Source organism: Carassius carassius, chromosome 49, assembly GCF_963082965.1.
Source record: "Carassius carassius chromosome 49, fCarCar2.1, whole genome shotgun sequence".
NCBI classification, from domain to species: Eukaryota; Metazoa; Chordata; class Actinopteri; order Cypriniformes; family Cyprinidae; genus Carassius; species Carassius carassius.
The window spans coordinates 17145899-17163614 of record NC_081803.1 but is presented as its reverse complement, the minus strand read 5'-3'; the positions used below and the strand labels follow the sequence as shown (position 1 = coordinate 17163614).

The window sequence follows — 17716 nt, the reverse complement described above, 5'->3', positions numbered from 1 at the left end:
CTTAACCTTTTATGCAACCGGCCCCAGGTCAGCAAAGGTTAACATCAGACTCCTCTGTGGCTTATTTCTGTAAGAGAATTCTAGACTTTAAGACATGAACATTCTGGGAAAGTCAATCAAGTTCAGAACTTGAGGGTGATAAAATGACTGAATGTTTGTTTTTAAGAGTAATTAAAGAATGGAAAGAACAGTTGACACTTATTTAGCTTTATGTCTGACTTGCAATGTCATGTCATGTGTAGAGCATTATTTAGTACACACAGAGCACCAGAGGGCCTAACAGTGAGTCACTCCAATGACAGGGTTTAACCTAGAAACCCTAAAGAGTCAAAGAATACAAAGAGTCAGGCAGCTCAGAACAGCACAGAGAGAGAACGGAAAACAGAACAAAGATTAACTATAGTATTCTGGCCATGGAGGACATTGTTATGTAGTCATCTTATCTAACCTGTGTGTATGAATTCCTCTGTGAATACATGCTTAACATGGTTGTAGTGCAAAAGGGTTTTGTCTTTATCTGTCCTTGTCCAGCTGGAATCAATACCGCTCAGTTCATCTTGAATGGGCAATATCAACAATTCCTCAAGCTGTTCAGCACAGGTTAGAGAATTCCTTAGGTGAATGGAGAGACAAATTAATCATCAGAAAGAGATGTTAATAGAAGAGAAAAAAAGAGAAGAGATGGAAGAAAACGAGAGGAGAGACAGAAGGAGACAAGAGGAAGAAGAGATCGAAGAAGAGGAAAGGAGATCGAAGAAGAAGAGATGGCTGAAGACAATGAGAGACTGAATGAGATGAGAGGATAAGAGATCAAAGAAGACAAGAGGAGAAGAGACAGAAGGAGATTGAAGGAAATGAGAACAAGAGAAGAGAGAGAAGGAGACAAGAAAAGATTGAAGAAGAGATAGAAGACGATGAGATGAAGAGATGAAGGAGATGATAAATGACTGAAGGAGACAAGAAGAGAAGAGAGGAGAGGAGAAGAGATCAAAGCAGATGAGAAAAGACAGGTGATGAAAAGAAGAGACAGAAGGAGACAAGTCGTGATCAAAGGAAAGGAACAATGCTAAAGAAAAGAAATAAAAGGAGATGAAAAGATGAGAAAACGATCGAAGAAGATGAGACGAAGAGATTGAAGGAGAAGAGATTGGAAAAAGTGATAGGAAAGAGGGAGAGGAGAGCAGAGGAGAGGAGAGGGTGATGGCAGTCACATCTGAAAGCGTGTGGCAGATTGTGAGGATTTAAGGATTTCAGGGGAAGGATTGCAAGCTGTGCGTGGGGATCTGTGAGGAGACTGAGACCAGATGGTTGTGATTCTGGCACAATTATCCCCCTCTATTGTTACTGATCTTCATCATTCTGTCTCTCCCCGCTCATCTCTGCCTCTGCCAACAGCCCAGAGTCACTTAATGGAAAAATCTTTATTAAGTGACTTAAAAACATTAAAGGATGAACTCCACGTGAGTGTGTGTGTGTGTGTGTGTGTGTGTGTATGAGTGAGTGGGTAAGTGACTGAGTATGCATGACCTTTAAACTATTAATATCCAGTAATGTCATAACAACAAATGTAATGTGTAAATGCATTGCTCATTTACTATGCATTAATATTTGCTATTAAAAAAAAATACAAATAAATTAAGCAATTAAATATGAAACAGCAATGTGACATATTGTATGTTCAAAGTGAAACAGAGTAAGTCCCATCGGGAATTGAGTGGATTGCAGCATGCTGCGATATTATTGATTAATATTATTTTTCCCCACCCACTCAGTCTTGATTACACAAGCAGAAATGCAATTTCACAGGCGGAAAAAGTTATTGTATTTCCATGAAACAAATTCGCTACAAACAAGTTTATCTTTGGAATAAAGTGCACTGATGAATCACCCTCAGTAATACCTGGGACTTTTATTAAACACTAGATAGTGTCTATTTTGATTTCATGTTGACTTACAGAGCTATAAGCAGAATGATGCAAGCGCAAGCAGATGGCCATACCCAGACCCTACTAAACCTGAGAGACATCGCGTTTCCCCTGAAAAGATTTTTCCCAGCATCGACATTTGTTGCTCCTGCAAGAGATGGGCCTAAGGATAGAAACATCAAGAAATATGCTGAAGTGAGAGGGTTCAATGCTAGTAGAGACAGCACCTCTGTGTTGCTTGCAGATTACAGTTTCTCAGTGGAGCTTCTCAGGCCTCTCGTTACCACCTTTAATATCATCATCTTCTTTTACAGCTGCCATCATCTTGTGTTATTATTTCTGTTTTTTAGGTTAAGCAGACATCATTTCAGTTTTTTCATTCAGAGAGCAACCTTCTAGCATCCAGCGCCGCCGTTCCCAAGAGCCTTGATAAAATATCATAATAATGCATAACACAGGGGGCAACGGGATTATGGGACATGTAAACAGGCAGTTTTCAGCAAGGGCCGAAGTCAATGTAAAAATAGAGCATCACAGCATGAAGGTTTTTTTTCTCCGTCAAATATATGTGTGCTCTTTGAAGTGCTCTGGTTTAGAGGAACCTGAGGCAATTTATTGTAATTATTTAACACTTAGGCCCACCAGACAGGAGCCAACAATGTATTTTTCATGTTTTCACGACAAATTACGCTGCAGACTCAGTGGATAAAAAAAGACACAGAAAGCTTAATTTATTTCAGTATCTTTTCTTTCCTTTTGTTATGGCTTAATTCAACATGTTTATTCTTCAAAGTCAAAGCAATTATTTGGGAGGGGGGTATCTAAAAGCAAAGGGTACTTTGAATTGTTGGTATCTGCCTCTTGTTGTTGCCTTTTCTACATCAAATCACAATGAGAATATTAACAGACTTAATAATATCCACCTGTTGGGGCAAATAAACAAGTTTTGTTGCAAAGTATCATATTTCACTGTGGTATAATGCATAATATACAATATACAGTACAAAGCGAGAATTGTGTCTTCACAAGACATACAAAATCTTTGGGCCCAAAAATTCTTATTCAAAATGTTTGTTGGCATGCAGCATCCTGCTTTCCCTCAGCCAGTTTTACACTTCACACTTTTGCTCACTCGCTTTCACGCACCAGCAATCAAAGCCAAAGTTCAAAACAGCACATGTCCAGCATGTCTGACGCAGCTATAGGAATGACACAGCTTGTCTAGTCCAACTGGCCAGAAAAAAAGCAGAGCCCGAGAGGAGAGATGAAAGCTTTTGAGTGTTTTAGAGAAGCCTGTGCCAAGGAAACTGGTTAGTCCTTCAGAAAGCCAAAACCTTCCTAATTGTACACCTGATCTGCAAAGACTGCTCATATGTGTGATGGAAAAATTTCAGTCTTCTGCAAATAGCACAAAATACAGACAGTTCCATCTCTAAAATCTGATGCAATGAGTCGTAGTCACACACCTGTGATGACACATCAACTGATTTCTATAGTACAGCATTTGCTACAAATGATTACATGCACTCAAACACATGGCCTTGGTTAGTTTTCAATGACAAGTTGGGTGCTAAGACAAAGTGCTTTCTCCTTCTTGCTGAGATAATTATTACAATCCCAACATATGTACCTCCTTATAAGTCATTTGGTAAGAAATTGTCATACATTACAAGAAGAGAACAGTAAACGCACAAAGGCTTAAGGCAATCCTTGAACACATCATAGTCATAATGGACTGAAGTAAAGTCAACTGCTGGGGTTTGCCCTGTAGCATTAAGAGCTCTGGGGAAATCTCAAGAGTATTTGACAGCTCAACAATCCCCTCTTCTCTCATCTTACAGAGCAGATTTACAGGCACAATCTTATGTCGATTACACTTATTAAAACTAAAAACATGCAGGGACATATAAACTCTTTAAACTGTTCTTTTATTCATGAAAGGTTATAAAATAGTTATAAGTTAAAAATCTGTAGCCCAATTCACAAAGCAATGACTCTTATGAGCAAATTATTTGCAGTGAATAAAAAAAGTTAAAGTGTTCGCAACTTACATATGCAAGACCCATTAATCCAACCCTCCTATCTCAGAAGATGTCATGAATGTTTGAGTGTTTGATGTGGAAGAGAAATTGTGTGGCTAATGACCATCCTGCCCTATAATTCAGCGATGAAGACATTGTCTCTGGCCAGAGAGAATGAAGCATTCAGGGCAGATGAGGTCAAGAAATAGCAGTATAGCACCATCAGTGCAGAGTCAATGCTTCGTCCTAGTGCTCCTCTTCAATCTGCCAAACACACAGCGAGTCAATGAGCAGCACGGTCCCATAAGGACAGATTAGAAAAGTACTAATTACAAGTGAGGGGTAATGCAAAGATCACCGAGTACTAGAAGCTCTGAATGACATTTGTCTGTCAACGATTTCAAGAGAAGCATATGTCTGAACCTTTCTGTCATGTCAAATTGCTTCACATTTAAATGTCTTGACAGATTCTGTGATTCCATGGGGACAAGCGAGACCATCTCTTGTAAGTCTGCGGCACTGGCCAGTGGCCAAAAAACTTGAGTGTGAGTTTGACAACTTGAGCTTTAACTATGTTTTTCTGAAGCATTTTTTTTTCCATCAGAGTGCACATTTTTCTCAGTCAACACACGGATGGATTCTTTCTTCTCACATCAGCTCTCTTAGCCACAGGAGATGTTTTCCCTTCAGCTTGACCCATGACAACTGACAAGCTAAATTAAATGTTGTCTCCACTCTCTTTCTCACCTATGCCAACATTCAAACTCTTTCACGGCCCTAAAAGCCAGGAGTAAGCATGCGAGCACACACTCATGGGTCCCTAGTGTCCTTTTGCTATCTGGCATTAAAGACTCATCACAGCAGAGTGTCATATCTCCTTGTTTGCCCTCTGTAGAAGCTGTAACTCTATCACTGGCCTCCGTCTCTTGGCCCCTCTGGACACTAGCGATATTAAAACAACAGAGATTTTCTGAGGGACCCTGGGTTTGTCCTACTTACATCACAGACAACTGGAGGAAACCTCACTGCGGTCCAAAACAACCTTGCCATGGGCTCGAGTCCCATGCATCTGCCTCAGAGACTGAGCTGTGACCTTCTCGTTTGAGTCCTGGACCACGTTTTTAAGTTTGTAAAAAAAGGAACAGATGAAAACCCCCATAGGAAAGTAAAGTTACAACAGCGATCTTTTTAATATCTCAACTGCTTCTCCTAGATTGAAATCAGAGCAAACACACGTTTACTTGAAAGAACAGTTCACCCAAAAATGTAAGTCCATCTTTCACTCACTTTTATTTCATTTTAAACTTGAATAACTTTCTACTATGGAATACAAAACAAAAATATATTTCAAAATGTTTGGATCAATACAAGGGTGAGTAAATAATGACTGAATTTTCATTTTTGATTGAACTATATACAGTATAGGTTTCTTTTCTCTTTTTTCCCTTCTGAGATACAGACCCTTTAAACCAAGAAATGCCTTCATAAGCGTTTGAAAAGAGATGTCAGCAATGCCAAAAACCGCTGAAGTATGCAAAGATGCCAAAAACACACAATAAAGGAAGGTCACATTTTTAAAATAACTGATACATTTCCCATTTTGTTCAGAGGCTAAATTATCTAAACTATGTTGTATGTTGTCAAAAGCCACACCTTCGAAGGCTACAAAGGTCGGACCAAGTATTGTTAAACAGGATGGTCTAGACTCTAGACTACGAAGGACTGATCTTGTCTCCTAGTAACTGGGACAGCTGTTGTTGACAAGCGGCAATAACAGGATTCATATCATGTCTAAATATGCTCATCTTGGTCCATTATTGTACATAATAAAAGTGAAAACTATCTATAAAAAAAGTCAACATTTAAACATTTGTGTTTTTAATGGGGTGGTGTTGGCGCAGTGGATAAGACACATGCCAATGGTGTGAGAGACCCGGGTTCGAATCCACTGTGAAACACCAATGTGTCCTAGAGCAAGACACTTAACCCCTAGTTGCTCCAGAGGTGTGTGACCTCTGACATAGCAATTGTAAGTTGCTTTGGATAAAAGCGTCAGCTAAATGAATAAATGTAATGTAAAATGTAATATATATTTGTATCATTGATATTCAAGTAGGCTGAAACCCAATACTTACACTTATAAAAGTGTAATCAAGAATTTTCTCTCAAAAATAATCATCGGCATGCAATGAATCTCAGGATTGTCTGGGCTACAAAAGAATCCATTAGTTGTATCCTTCACTGCCTGGGAAACAAAGGATGCATTTTGAAGTCGCATTTGAAGAAGCCTTCGAATTAGGACAGCATTCGTCATGCCACGGTGATACAATTGGTCTTTGAATGCAGACTTAGAAGGATGCAGCCACTCAATTGGGACAAAGCAATAGTCAGCAATGAGGCTCCGCCCACCCACAAAATAATTTATAAATACATATATAGCTTCTATATAGTTACTGTAACTATTCATTTATATAGCTACACTAAATACAAGTTACACAAAAGACAACCATTAGATTTGGCTATTTCCTAGAAATTTAAATAAAGCCAAAAAATCTAGACCTGTCAATAAAGTGGATAAAAATAATATTGAAAACATGAGAAGCACAATCCCTTATCTGAATAACAGGTTTAATTTATGTCTCTTTACTTCTCCCAATACTTTAAGAGAAAAGCTACAGACGTTATTATTTGTAAATTATTTAAAAGTGTCACATTATTTAAAAATTGTACTATCTATTCATTCCTAATTCAAACAAAATGCGGCTTTAAATGAACTATAATTGAAACCTAGGTAAATTTGCAAGATTAATGATTTTCACATGACCAGTAACTTCAGTGGAATTATTGAAGAAAATAAGCTGAAAAAAATCAGTTCAGGTCAATCAATTTTTGCAGCCAAGTGTCTTTTTCTGGGGAAAAGTTCAAAGATCTGAAAGTTAAAGTAAGCTTTTATAGTACATAGAGGGATAAATACATTTTCTCAAAATGAAGAACTTTAAACATCGGCAGATCGCTGTGTTGTTCTGACTACATGACTTGCTGTCTGTCTCAAAGTCATTGTGGTGTTCACACTACGTGACACTACATAAATGATCCGCAACAGGGGGCACACACACTACACAAGCTGAAAAGAACTCTTGTCTCCCAATGACTCCATCCGGTCCCCAAACCACGTTTTGGCATGAAAACACGTAGAGCAGAAACAACAAGTGAAACAGGAGTTGTTTATTTGAAAATGGATGTTGGGAAGAAATTAGTGCTGCAAGCTGTTTACATGATGATTTGCTAAATTTGCTCCATTTCTTGTGCCCATCCTTGTCTTAAAGTCATGTTGCTGCTGCTGTTTTTCTTCTGGTGACCTCAACCCATGCCTAGCTCTCTTATTGGCTGTAGCTTGTTGAGACACCTGACACCACAGGATGTCGAGTTGGCCGACAGATCCAGATGTTTAGCATGTTAGATATTTGTCTGGCGTCAGCGAGCCATCAGCGAGCCTCTTTAATGCATCGTTGAGAAATTCACACATAAAGATTCCCAAGCACTGATCACTTGCTGATTTGCCCCCGATCACAGCCCAACCTGCCCGTGAGCTCGTTGACTTGTAAATTGATTTTAAATTGGGCTTAACATCCTGTAGTGTGAACCTGGCATAAAAGAAACATAACTGATCACACTCTAACTCTCCTGAGATATACAATAGCAGCCTCAGAGAAAGGAAAACTTCCACTAGACCTAACAAGATCCTCAAACTCTTTAAACACTGTTTGCACCTCAAAATATATATATATTATTTTTGTTTTTGTAAAAATGGGGAAAATAATGAATGAGAGAAGATGGGAGAAGGTGTAAATCTTAATACGCTCAACAAGGAACATTTTTCTGTGTTTCTCAGCTCAATAGGACACCAGGAGTGACGGCAAGATATATGATAATTTCTTCACGGAGAGAAGATGCATGAAATGAAAGTCCAAAGCTGTCAACGATATTCCAATGGACTCTCAGTGTTTTATTTGTTGTTCAGAATGTTTCACACCTTTAGTCCCATTTAAAGGAAACATGCAAGCATGGAATACCATCAGTCTTTTCTCCCTCTTTCCCCGTCTGCTGACATCTTTACTTCCCAGATGATAATTTGCACCAGAGTCCCATTAGGGATGCTTGAACACAGCAGTGTGTCTTTACTATTTACCAAACCTGCTTCCATCATCCACTCACAGCAGAGGATAGAGCTGGACCATTAGCACTAGCACGGGGAACCCCAAGGATCAGAAATAGGACCACATATCTGAAACCACCAGTTCAGCAATACACACCATACAGCCGACCTACAAATGAATTCAGAAAGAGCACATTTATGGACTGCAAGCAATCAGGGCCTGCAGGGGTTCTGGAGAATGTATTACCAAGTTAAAACACCCTCCTCAAAAGTTTCCCAGCCAGAAAAGGCTTCCGATTAGTGCCTGAATTTCTTTACTACCTGAAAAATGCATTTTGGATGATCGTGCTTCAAAGCCAAAAATGATTTAACTGAACTCACAACCTTTGCATTGATGCATGTCCCTGAAAAGGAGCTTTTTAGATGTTCCTAAAAACTGCTAGGGCTTTAGACATGACAATAAACATCTACAGATATATACATGTAGAGCATTGTCTCTGATTTATAAAAGTGGTATGTTCTGGAAGGCCCTTGATCTAGGTTTCTTTAAGTACCGGTGGTACCGAGGACCCAGTAAACCCGGTTCTTGACGCATACAGCGCTATGATTTCCATGAAGCAGAAAACACTGACGGAATCTCAAAATCCAGTCATGAAAATTAAACTTACATTTTAATATGGACAGTCACGGAATTTGTCAAAGTTAGCATAAATTAATCAAATCAAATCTCCATATGGAGCTGTATCTATAAATGTTAAGCCACAAAAGTTGGTTGAAATATGAATCCTGCATGTTCTGCGCGTCTCTGTGTGAATGAATGAATGGCAGAGATGTGCGGGTTTGTTTACTACAAACAAAGCGTGTGACGCTTGCAGTAATTTCAGCATCTGCCATCTCAATGAGGACATAAAGACATAAACAACATCACCAGAACTATTCTGAATCACTTCAAAAGCATTTTACCATTTCATTTGAGTAAAACCAGTGTCAAAATAAATGTAGCCCATCAAAATAAAAGTTAATTCTTACATAAAGGCTATGTGCTAGAAATATTACTATTATTTTGTAGAATGTATGTGATACTGCTAGTACTGTTGAAAAAATGTATAAAACTTTATTTTTTAAAGAAATAAATCATACAATATTTCTTCAATGTTTTAATTTTAAAAGCAAATTCCCTTTATTTACCAAAAAATAAAATGTTTCAAATGTCATTAATTAAAAGACAAATTAAATTTGGGTGAAACTTGTTTACTTGTTTTTCATAATTATATTACTTGTAGAAAATATTTAAACACAATTGTAAATAAGTATAAAGAAAGGCATTGGTTTTATTTTTAGTGATAAAAAGTGTGTTTTTTTTATTAGCATATTTTTGTGTTTTGCTTTGGTACCGAAACTGGTACCGAGAACCGTGGATTTTCACTGGTATCGGTACCGAATACTGAAATATTGGTACCGTGACAACACTAGTGTAGATGGTGTCACATCATTCAGTATGCTTTGAGCATTAGACTCGTTCAATTGAGGACCTCTTGACGGAGAGCCTATTAATTATGTATTTATGCTTTACCAGTGCCTATGGGATGAACCTGGCTCCCTAGTTTTGTTTTCTAAAGTGTTTATTTGTGCAAAAGTATTTAAGTTGTCTGAAAATTGCCCACTTTTGTTCTCCTCTATAAGAAATTCATGCCTTAAATGGAAGATAAACAACCACATAAAGTCAAGGCTTATGATAGTGAATTCAGGGTAGTGTATCATTTCATGCAGATTTTCTACCAAGACCCTCCGAGATGCACAATAATTCATAGCAAAGTGCATTTTATAAATTTTTTGTTGGAAATCACTGATGCAAGTATAAACATTTGAAGTTACAACATATTCCAGTAGAGGAGTTAGAGTGGGTTTTAGCAACCTAAAGGGAAATATTTTGGCAGCATGAAAATACAAGCACCATTCTTCTGTAATTGAACCTCTGAAGAAATAATTTACTTTCCATTTAACAGAGGTAAGCTGGACTCTAAGCTGGACGCTGTGGTTGTCAATAAATATAGATTTTTCAAAATTACTGCACTCTTCATATCTCCACTGTATTTGCCGTTTCTGCTGAATAACTATCAATACATGTAAAGTTAAATTACTGTTAATGTTCACCCTGGAAAAAAAAATATGTTACCAAAATGCTGCAGAAGCCTTTTGTCTCACAAAATAATCAAACTCTGTCTGTCAAAGTTGAGGCGTGCCTGTCGACTCCTCCTTAACCTCGTTTCATCTTTCTCCAGCTCTCCATCTAAATAAAAGCGTCTTTCAAACAGGAAATTGAGTTTTCGGTCCTGAAAAGCTGTCAGGCCATAACACATAGTCACAACTTTTTGTTCAGTCTCACCTGCTTTGCTGAACCTCAAGCGATGTTATTCGACAGATGCATCATTTTCAAAGTGCACTCAAGATGGGGTTCAGCCTACTGCCTACTTTTTAAAAAACTGTGCTCTCTAGATCTGTCTCTCTGCAATCTGATCTAACTTCATGGCTTTTATTAGATTACTGCCCAGTCGTACTTCAATACAGACCATTATCGGTATCGATAAGGTGAAAATAAACTGCACTTAGCTCTGATTTTTTGTTTATCACCCCGTACTCTGCTCAAACCGCAGAGGACTTACAGGATCTTAACAGAATTTTGCTTTGGCTTCAGCATCCTGCATCACGTCATTCATTTGTGGAACGTGTCTGATATTAAAAGAAACCGGTTTGTGTGTTTTTTGGCTCACTCGAAACAGGAGGAGTCAATTCACTCACGCTGCTCCATTTAGCTTTGGTCAGTGGCCAAGCGGGCGTGCCGGACGCGCATCATGTGTGATTTTCTGCGGATGTTTCAGAGCTGCTGATTGAATAAGAGTTCTCCTTTATTAAATCATGGCACCACAGCAATTGAGGCAGCCATTCAAAACTAGCTCTTCTTAATGTACAGATGGCCTCGCTTACTGTGCTGAAAAAGGCACGGCTGTACTGCACTCAACAGAAGTTGCTCGGTTGTTCTGAAGTAGGGGTTTACAAGTGAGTCAAAGACAAACACTCAGACAGCTGAGTCGCAGACCACTTTTTTTGATTTGTGAGTGAAGGAATGATTCAATTTCAAGATTTAATAAAAGCACAGTCTCATGGGTTTTGCCAGATGCATCTTTATCTTTCTTGATTTTGCAAGATAGAACACTAGGGAAAGAGTCTGCTAAAACATCTAAGCTTTATACAAGACTCCAACAAACAATTACATTTATTTCAAGACTTTGGCTCAAGACTTCTTGACTTCAGACTAGCAGGAAATAACTTATTGTTAGTAAAACATTTTGCATGCTTTACCAAGATGTGACCATTGCAGACATCATCAAACACAAGATATCTAGGTTCCGCCAGTCGCTCGAGTCTCTGGAGAGTAAACTTGGATGTTGGGCCTGTTTCAGTAAGAGCACTATTAGAGGTTCTTTATGGGAAGTGCTTTAAGGCTTTCAAATCTGCCTTAAACAATGAGAGACAACACAGAGACGCATGCTGAGAACAATTACTATAAGCTCCCGTGGCGACTACTTGCAGTTCCCATCAAAAGATGCAATCAAAGCATTCGGTTTACTAGCACAAAATAATGAAGAAGTATTAACCGTGCCTCACGGGGTTCAGATCACACAACACTCCCGATAGAAGCCTTCCTCTGCAGCAAAGAACCTTGGTCATTCTGAAGCGCACCGTCAGCCTCTTATCGGAAATGTGACCACAAAGCAATCCAGGGATTTGGAAGGTGAAGTTACAACGGCGGCTGTAAAGGATGCATTGTTACACCAGAAAAACATACACAGAATTATCTAAAGGTAAGAGGACAGTAACCCTACCCTCAATTGCTGTTGTGTAGTCAAAAGATTGATTTGCATTTAAATAAGCCAGGCTTATGCTTGTATTGTGGCACTCATCCGTGCTGAGGTAAACAGGCTCGGTATGTAATGCCACCAGACTCCAAGCTCCAGACCTGTCAATCTATGTGTGCGACTGTCTGTGGCAAAAACTTCTTGCAGACACAGGAACCCTTATCAGATCAAGCATTTCATGTTCAACAACATAAATCAGAGCGGAATTTACCAGGCCTGCTTAAGTCTATCTCTCAGAGTCTGTCAGGATGACAACCAAACAACAGCTTGCAATGCGACACAAATATGTGGCAGCGTCACATTGATTCATAGCTGCAATATAGAGTGAGTATAAAATGATGCTGATGTTTTTTTTTTTAAACTACCCCTTCAGCAAATGAGAGAGAGAAATAAATGATCAAATGATTGATTGTGCAGAGTGAGGAAAAATAAACTCATATCCACACAGACTAACTGCCACCCACCCACACAGCAGGGACTTTCACACACACACTCACACACACACAGGGTTGCTCATATACAAACATGTCAAGAAATTACTTTGTTATTACCTGCTTAGATCCCATTAGGCCTGTCAATGCTTCAGTGTGGGTGAGGAGAAAGAAACTTTGATGGAAAGTGTTAAGTGACATTTAAGAAAATGTTAAGGCCTTTGAGCTGTAATGTGATCTAATTAACCTGGATACAAGTAGAGTAGCACATCTGCACTCCGAACTGTCAGTTTGCAAGATGTATGGCAGCCAGAAACACTGATAAAATGTAAAAGTCTCAGTTAAAAATGGCCTTTCCTTTTTCTATTGTTTAACGACTGTTGTCCATGCATCTCAGGCGGCCTCTGTGGAAATGCTCTCAGAATGATGGCAAGCCAGCGAAAATAACACAGAACTCTTTCTATCTCTGCCGTCTCTCTGAGTTGTGATTTTCTCTTCACTTGTTTATGAGCTAATCCATCTCTGTCTGCCTCAAATCAAATTATATAAAAAACAAATAGAGGGGAGAGATGACCCCCATCTGCATGGGCCAAGCAGAAGTTGGGAAGGCACTCTGCCTCATTCCTGGGCTGACCCGGCCCCAGTCCAGCCATCACGCTCAACCGGACAGCAAGAAGGATGAGACCAGCTGGGAGGAAATTGGTGTTTACCTGGGTATTTAAGATTACACTTAAATACCACAATGCAGGCTAAAGCTTAAATGTGGTTTTGAGGCAGTGGAGAGTTCACAGATCTGTGAAAAAAGAAAGAGTTGGCAGAAAATTTAAGCTTCTACCAACAGAAAGAGATATACAGCCTTGCATCTGTAATGCCTGGACACGCTGTCCTTGAAAGCACAATTGCACACCATGATACCGCTTTATGAACATCAATGGAGGCTTACAGGATCTTCAATATGAGAAGAATAAATACATCTTATTTATATAAGAATAAATAAGTCTTTTAGAGATGATCTTATTGTTGCTTCTACGTTCAGGGCTTAATTAGGACTGCCCGATGACTTGGTGTAAGTGTGAGAGATCTTCAAGAGAGTTGACAAATTACACATGGTTTAATAGGGTTAGTACACCCAAAAATGAAAATTAGGCCATAAATAACTTACCCTGAAGGCATCTTAGGTGTATATGACTTTATTCTTTCAGATGAATCCAGTCGGAGTTATAATAAAAAATAAAAAAAATTAATCATTCAAGCTGTTTAATGCCACTCAGCAGGTGTTGCAAAGCTTCAGTTCAAAAGAAGTTAAATAAAAAGTGCCTATCCTTAATAAAAACTGTGTCCCATGGCTCCGGGGTGAGAAAAGGTCTATTTTTCTCCAGTGAAATATTTTGCAGGGCAAGTAAAAAAATATTAACCATTGGCCCAAACAGAACCAAAAAGCATCAACTATACATAAAGGCGCTCAGTTTCCAGCATTATCAGAGCGCCACAGCTGTTAAAATGTAGCCTACATTATACAACCCAAGCCGCTTACAGACAAAAGGCCAAGGTGGCTTGTCAAACAACAGCAGAGATGCCCCCACAGTCCATGTTTTATGAAAGACAAGCTCTGATTACAATATAATTGTTAGCAAGCTTTGACAGCATCTTGTATGACAGCGTGTGGGCTGCACAAAACCAAGCAGTGCTACACTGCCCCCATGGCTGCAAGCCACTGCTGACAATGCTGATGGTGTTTATGACACTTAAAGAGGAAACATTATGCCTTCTGCAGCAATCAGGAAGTTGTGGAGTGCGGTGGCCAGGATCTGGGAAATTCAATATTTGCTTAGTTCAACATGCTGCGACTATCTGTGACAAAGCTAAAACTAAAACATTTTTTTAAGAGTTGAACTTATTTTGGCAACCGCTTGAGACGCAGACCAGCTCTTTGAGCTGGTCTGCCTGAGGGTCCATTTCACAGGGTCCTTGGCTGCTACTTGTTCGGCGAGAGCTATAAGTGGAGTCCGGGCCAAGCGTGAATGAGATTGTCCTGGTCGCTCCAGGGGAAAGATCTGCCGCTCCCCCTCACTGCTGGGGAGGCATCGGAGCCGCGGCGCAGATAAAGGGATCAGATGAAGGGTGTCAGTTCACATCAACTTTTCCTTCTGTTTCCCTGGCCACAGCACTGTAAATCAACTGTCAAGAGATGCTAAGTAAACCCAGTGTTCATTTGTAACACAAGAACTGGCTATGGTTAACAGAGCTTCCCCAGGGAATGATACAAATAAAGGTCTCACCTGATAGCATCTCGGCTCACCAGAGGAACAGTTTCTCTGACGGTGAGTATAAATAACAGTAACTCTGATCAATCTCTCGCATAGATGGTTGGAAGAATGTGATTGTTAATTTTATGTATAGTTTCATAAGCTGTACATGAAACATTTCTTGGTTTGCTGAGATGCTGTAAGGTAGCACAAACTTGGAGCACGGATGGGAGCAGGAGGGGGGCTGCAGTATATCATCAGTGTGTAAACTCGAAGTTCTGAGCCGGTGAAGTGCATCACCGTGTGCATATGGCGTAAACACAACTCTGCAGCAAAAATCCTGTCAGTGTTTCCTCTCAGGTCATAAAAAATGATTTTCAGAGTTGTGGCAAAGCACTCCCTCTCAAGACTCTCAAGGAGGTACAAAAAAAAAGAAAAGAAAAGAAACAGCCCTTCGAGGCTTCACATCTTGGCACACAGACTCATAAAAAGCAGTAATAAACCAGAAAGCCTCTTGAGATTTGATGTTCATTCTCTCAAGTGTGCATGCGGGAGTCATACCGGAGGCTTTATTGCCGCTTCAAGATTCAAATGAGGAGTTTGGCCCGTGCTGGACCTTAAATGTGAGTGTTCAGGGGTTCATCATAGGGTTATTTCAAACTCGCACAATCAAACAACACAGAATCTCAAATGAGGCCTGAAGGGAGCAGAAGTCACGGCACTTCAAATGAAAACAAATTTCGGAATGTCTGCCTTTATATCTACCCCAAAGCTTAAATCAGCAAGGAAGATGTAAATGGTTAAGAATGTCAACAAAACCACTCATGCATCTCAATTTCTTTTAGATTTTTAGATAGAAAATATTTGTAAAAAATAACAACAATAATAATGTACAGTATGCAAATGATCCAATGTTTTTTTTTTAAATAAATATTAACTTATTTCGTTAACATGAAAACTAAAATCACCTGAAAGCTCACATATTTAGGCCTAATGAAGAAACGTACGTTCTTTAAAGACACTGCCCTTTTGTTCTGACTTCTTTTAGAAGAGTGCCAGTCTTAATTAGGGAGGTCAGAGCTCCCAAACCTCACTAATTCACACACTGCTAATTTGTGACTTATTAAATATACATTTCTAAAACGATTTATAATGATCACTACTCATGAAACAGAAAGAAAAGTTGCAAAGTGCTGATGAGTACACTGACTAGAACAATTATCATATGGTTGCCAAGTCCGTAACACAACGGATGCGCGCGAACCCGTACAGCACAGACATAAAACAAGCTCCGGGAACGGTGAACCACCGCAAACAAATAGCATATCATGCAAAATACACAATACAGACATCACTACAACTCTTTAATATATTTTACGTCAATCGGATTTCATGTGGGCAGGCACTCAGCGCACTTTCCCTACATCTTAAAGTAACTGACAGGTGAATATGATGCGTAGAGTATTTATAAAAACTCCATTCACATACCGAACCCGAGCAGCCCGGAGATCAGCAGCAGCACCCCGGAGCGCATCGCTGGACTCGGTGAGGATCTCTTCAGTAATGTGACGGTTACCGAAGCAATGATGCGCGCTCACTGCGTTCCTTTAAAGTTAGTAGCGCTGATTTCTTCCAAACGGTCGATATACTCTTTCTGGAGGTTCTGTCCTGCTCCTTTTCTACACTCTTCCTTCTTGCTTGTACTGATATTAGTGCTTAAATGCAGCCTATAGGCGCTGTTTTCGTGCGCAGTGTCTCGAACCCGGTGTGCGTTCTCTCACTCTGCTGCTCAGAGCGCATCAGTGTCCGCCTCACTCACAGCTCCATACTCTCTCACTATCTCCTTCACTCAGCGGAGGATGAGGCAGCCGAGTAGAGGAGATCGCTGAACGGCTTCGCTCCTCCTTCCCCCGTATCCTCCTCCCAGCTCCTCACAAAGTGTATCTGACACAAGCAACACAGCACACAGCAAGAATTAACGAATTAAATTATTAAAATTTTCAGATTAGGAAAGCGAGCTGGATGGTTTGTGAACAGCGTCGTCAAAACGCCGTGCCAAACTGAACCATGTTCTGAGGTAGATATTTTTGTTTTGGGGGATTCAGTGTCTTACTATTGCGATTAAATGCTGAGGGATGGGATGTTAAATCATATTATCTGCGATAATAATAATAATAACAATAATAATAATAATAATTGGGTTAAGAACAGGCTAACTAGTAACCCAAACATAGGCTACATATTCCTCTGCAGCCTCTGACCATTACAAACGTTGCTATTTAAAATTGTCCTCTCAGACGCTCGCGTTCAAACTTGCTAAGTTGTAAATAGAAGGAAAAACTGCAGAGGTAGTTGGGTTAAAATAACATCACTAGTAGCTACCCCAAATAGACAGATAATAAAACACATTCCCAAGTAGGTCATGTTCACTCAGTTCCAATGAAGATGAAAAGCTGCTAAACTGAAAAAGTTGGGCTAAAAATAAGCTAATAAGCATATCGGTAGATAAAGCACCAATCTGTCCCACTGTACTTTGTAAAGTTGATGGTTTGTTAAAAGAAAAAGAAAGAAAGAAACCCCTCACTGAATAAAAACTAGCTGAGTTAAAAGTAACCTAACTGTGGATATTATGGCGCTTTTCCATTACCAGTACCAGCTCGACTCGGCTCGGCTCGCTTTTCGCTCCGTTGTCCATTGCAGATAGTACCTCCACAATAGTACCTGGTTGTCATAGCGACGCTGCAGGAAACTGCCGTGACATAATCTTCTACGCTACACACACCCGCTACCCACACACACAGGACAATGGAGGAAATCGAGTGTTGTTTTTGATCCTCGGGATGTGGCTGTTTCTCACAGCAAGAAGACAAACGTTGTTTCAGGAGAGGCTGAGGGCAGCAAAACGAAACACTGCTGAAAAAACTATCTGGATACTATTGCTGGCGCGTGTAATGATGATGCAGTGAATAGTGACGATTCTCTCTGACCAATCAGCAGTCTGCTGTGTTTTCACGTCACAT

The 17716-nt window shown here is 39.7% G+C and overlaps 1 protein-coding gene across 1 annotated transcript in view; it reads right to left on the bottom strand.

Moving 5' to 3' along the window:
- Positions 1 to 16766, bottom strand: part of LOC132132602 (kin of IRRE-like protein 3) — a 137080-nt gene extending 120314 nt beyond the window's left edge. Inside the window, exon 1 of the mRNA XM_059545041.1 lies at positions 16185 to 16766. Within this exon, the coding sequence (XP_059401024.1) occupies positions 16185 to 16230 (46 nt within the window). The 5' untranslated portion in view covers positions 16231 to 16766. The remainder of the gene's footprint in view (positions 1 to 16184) is intronic.
- Between the last annotated feature and the right edge of the window lie 950 nt (positions 16767 to 17716).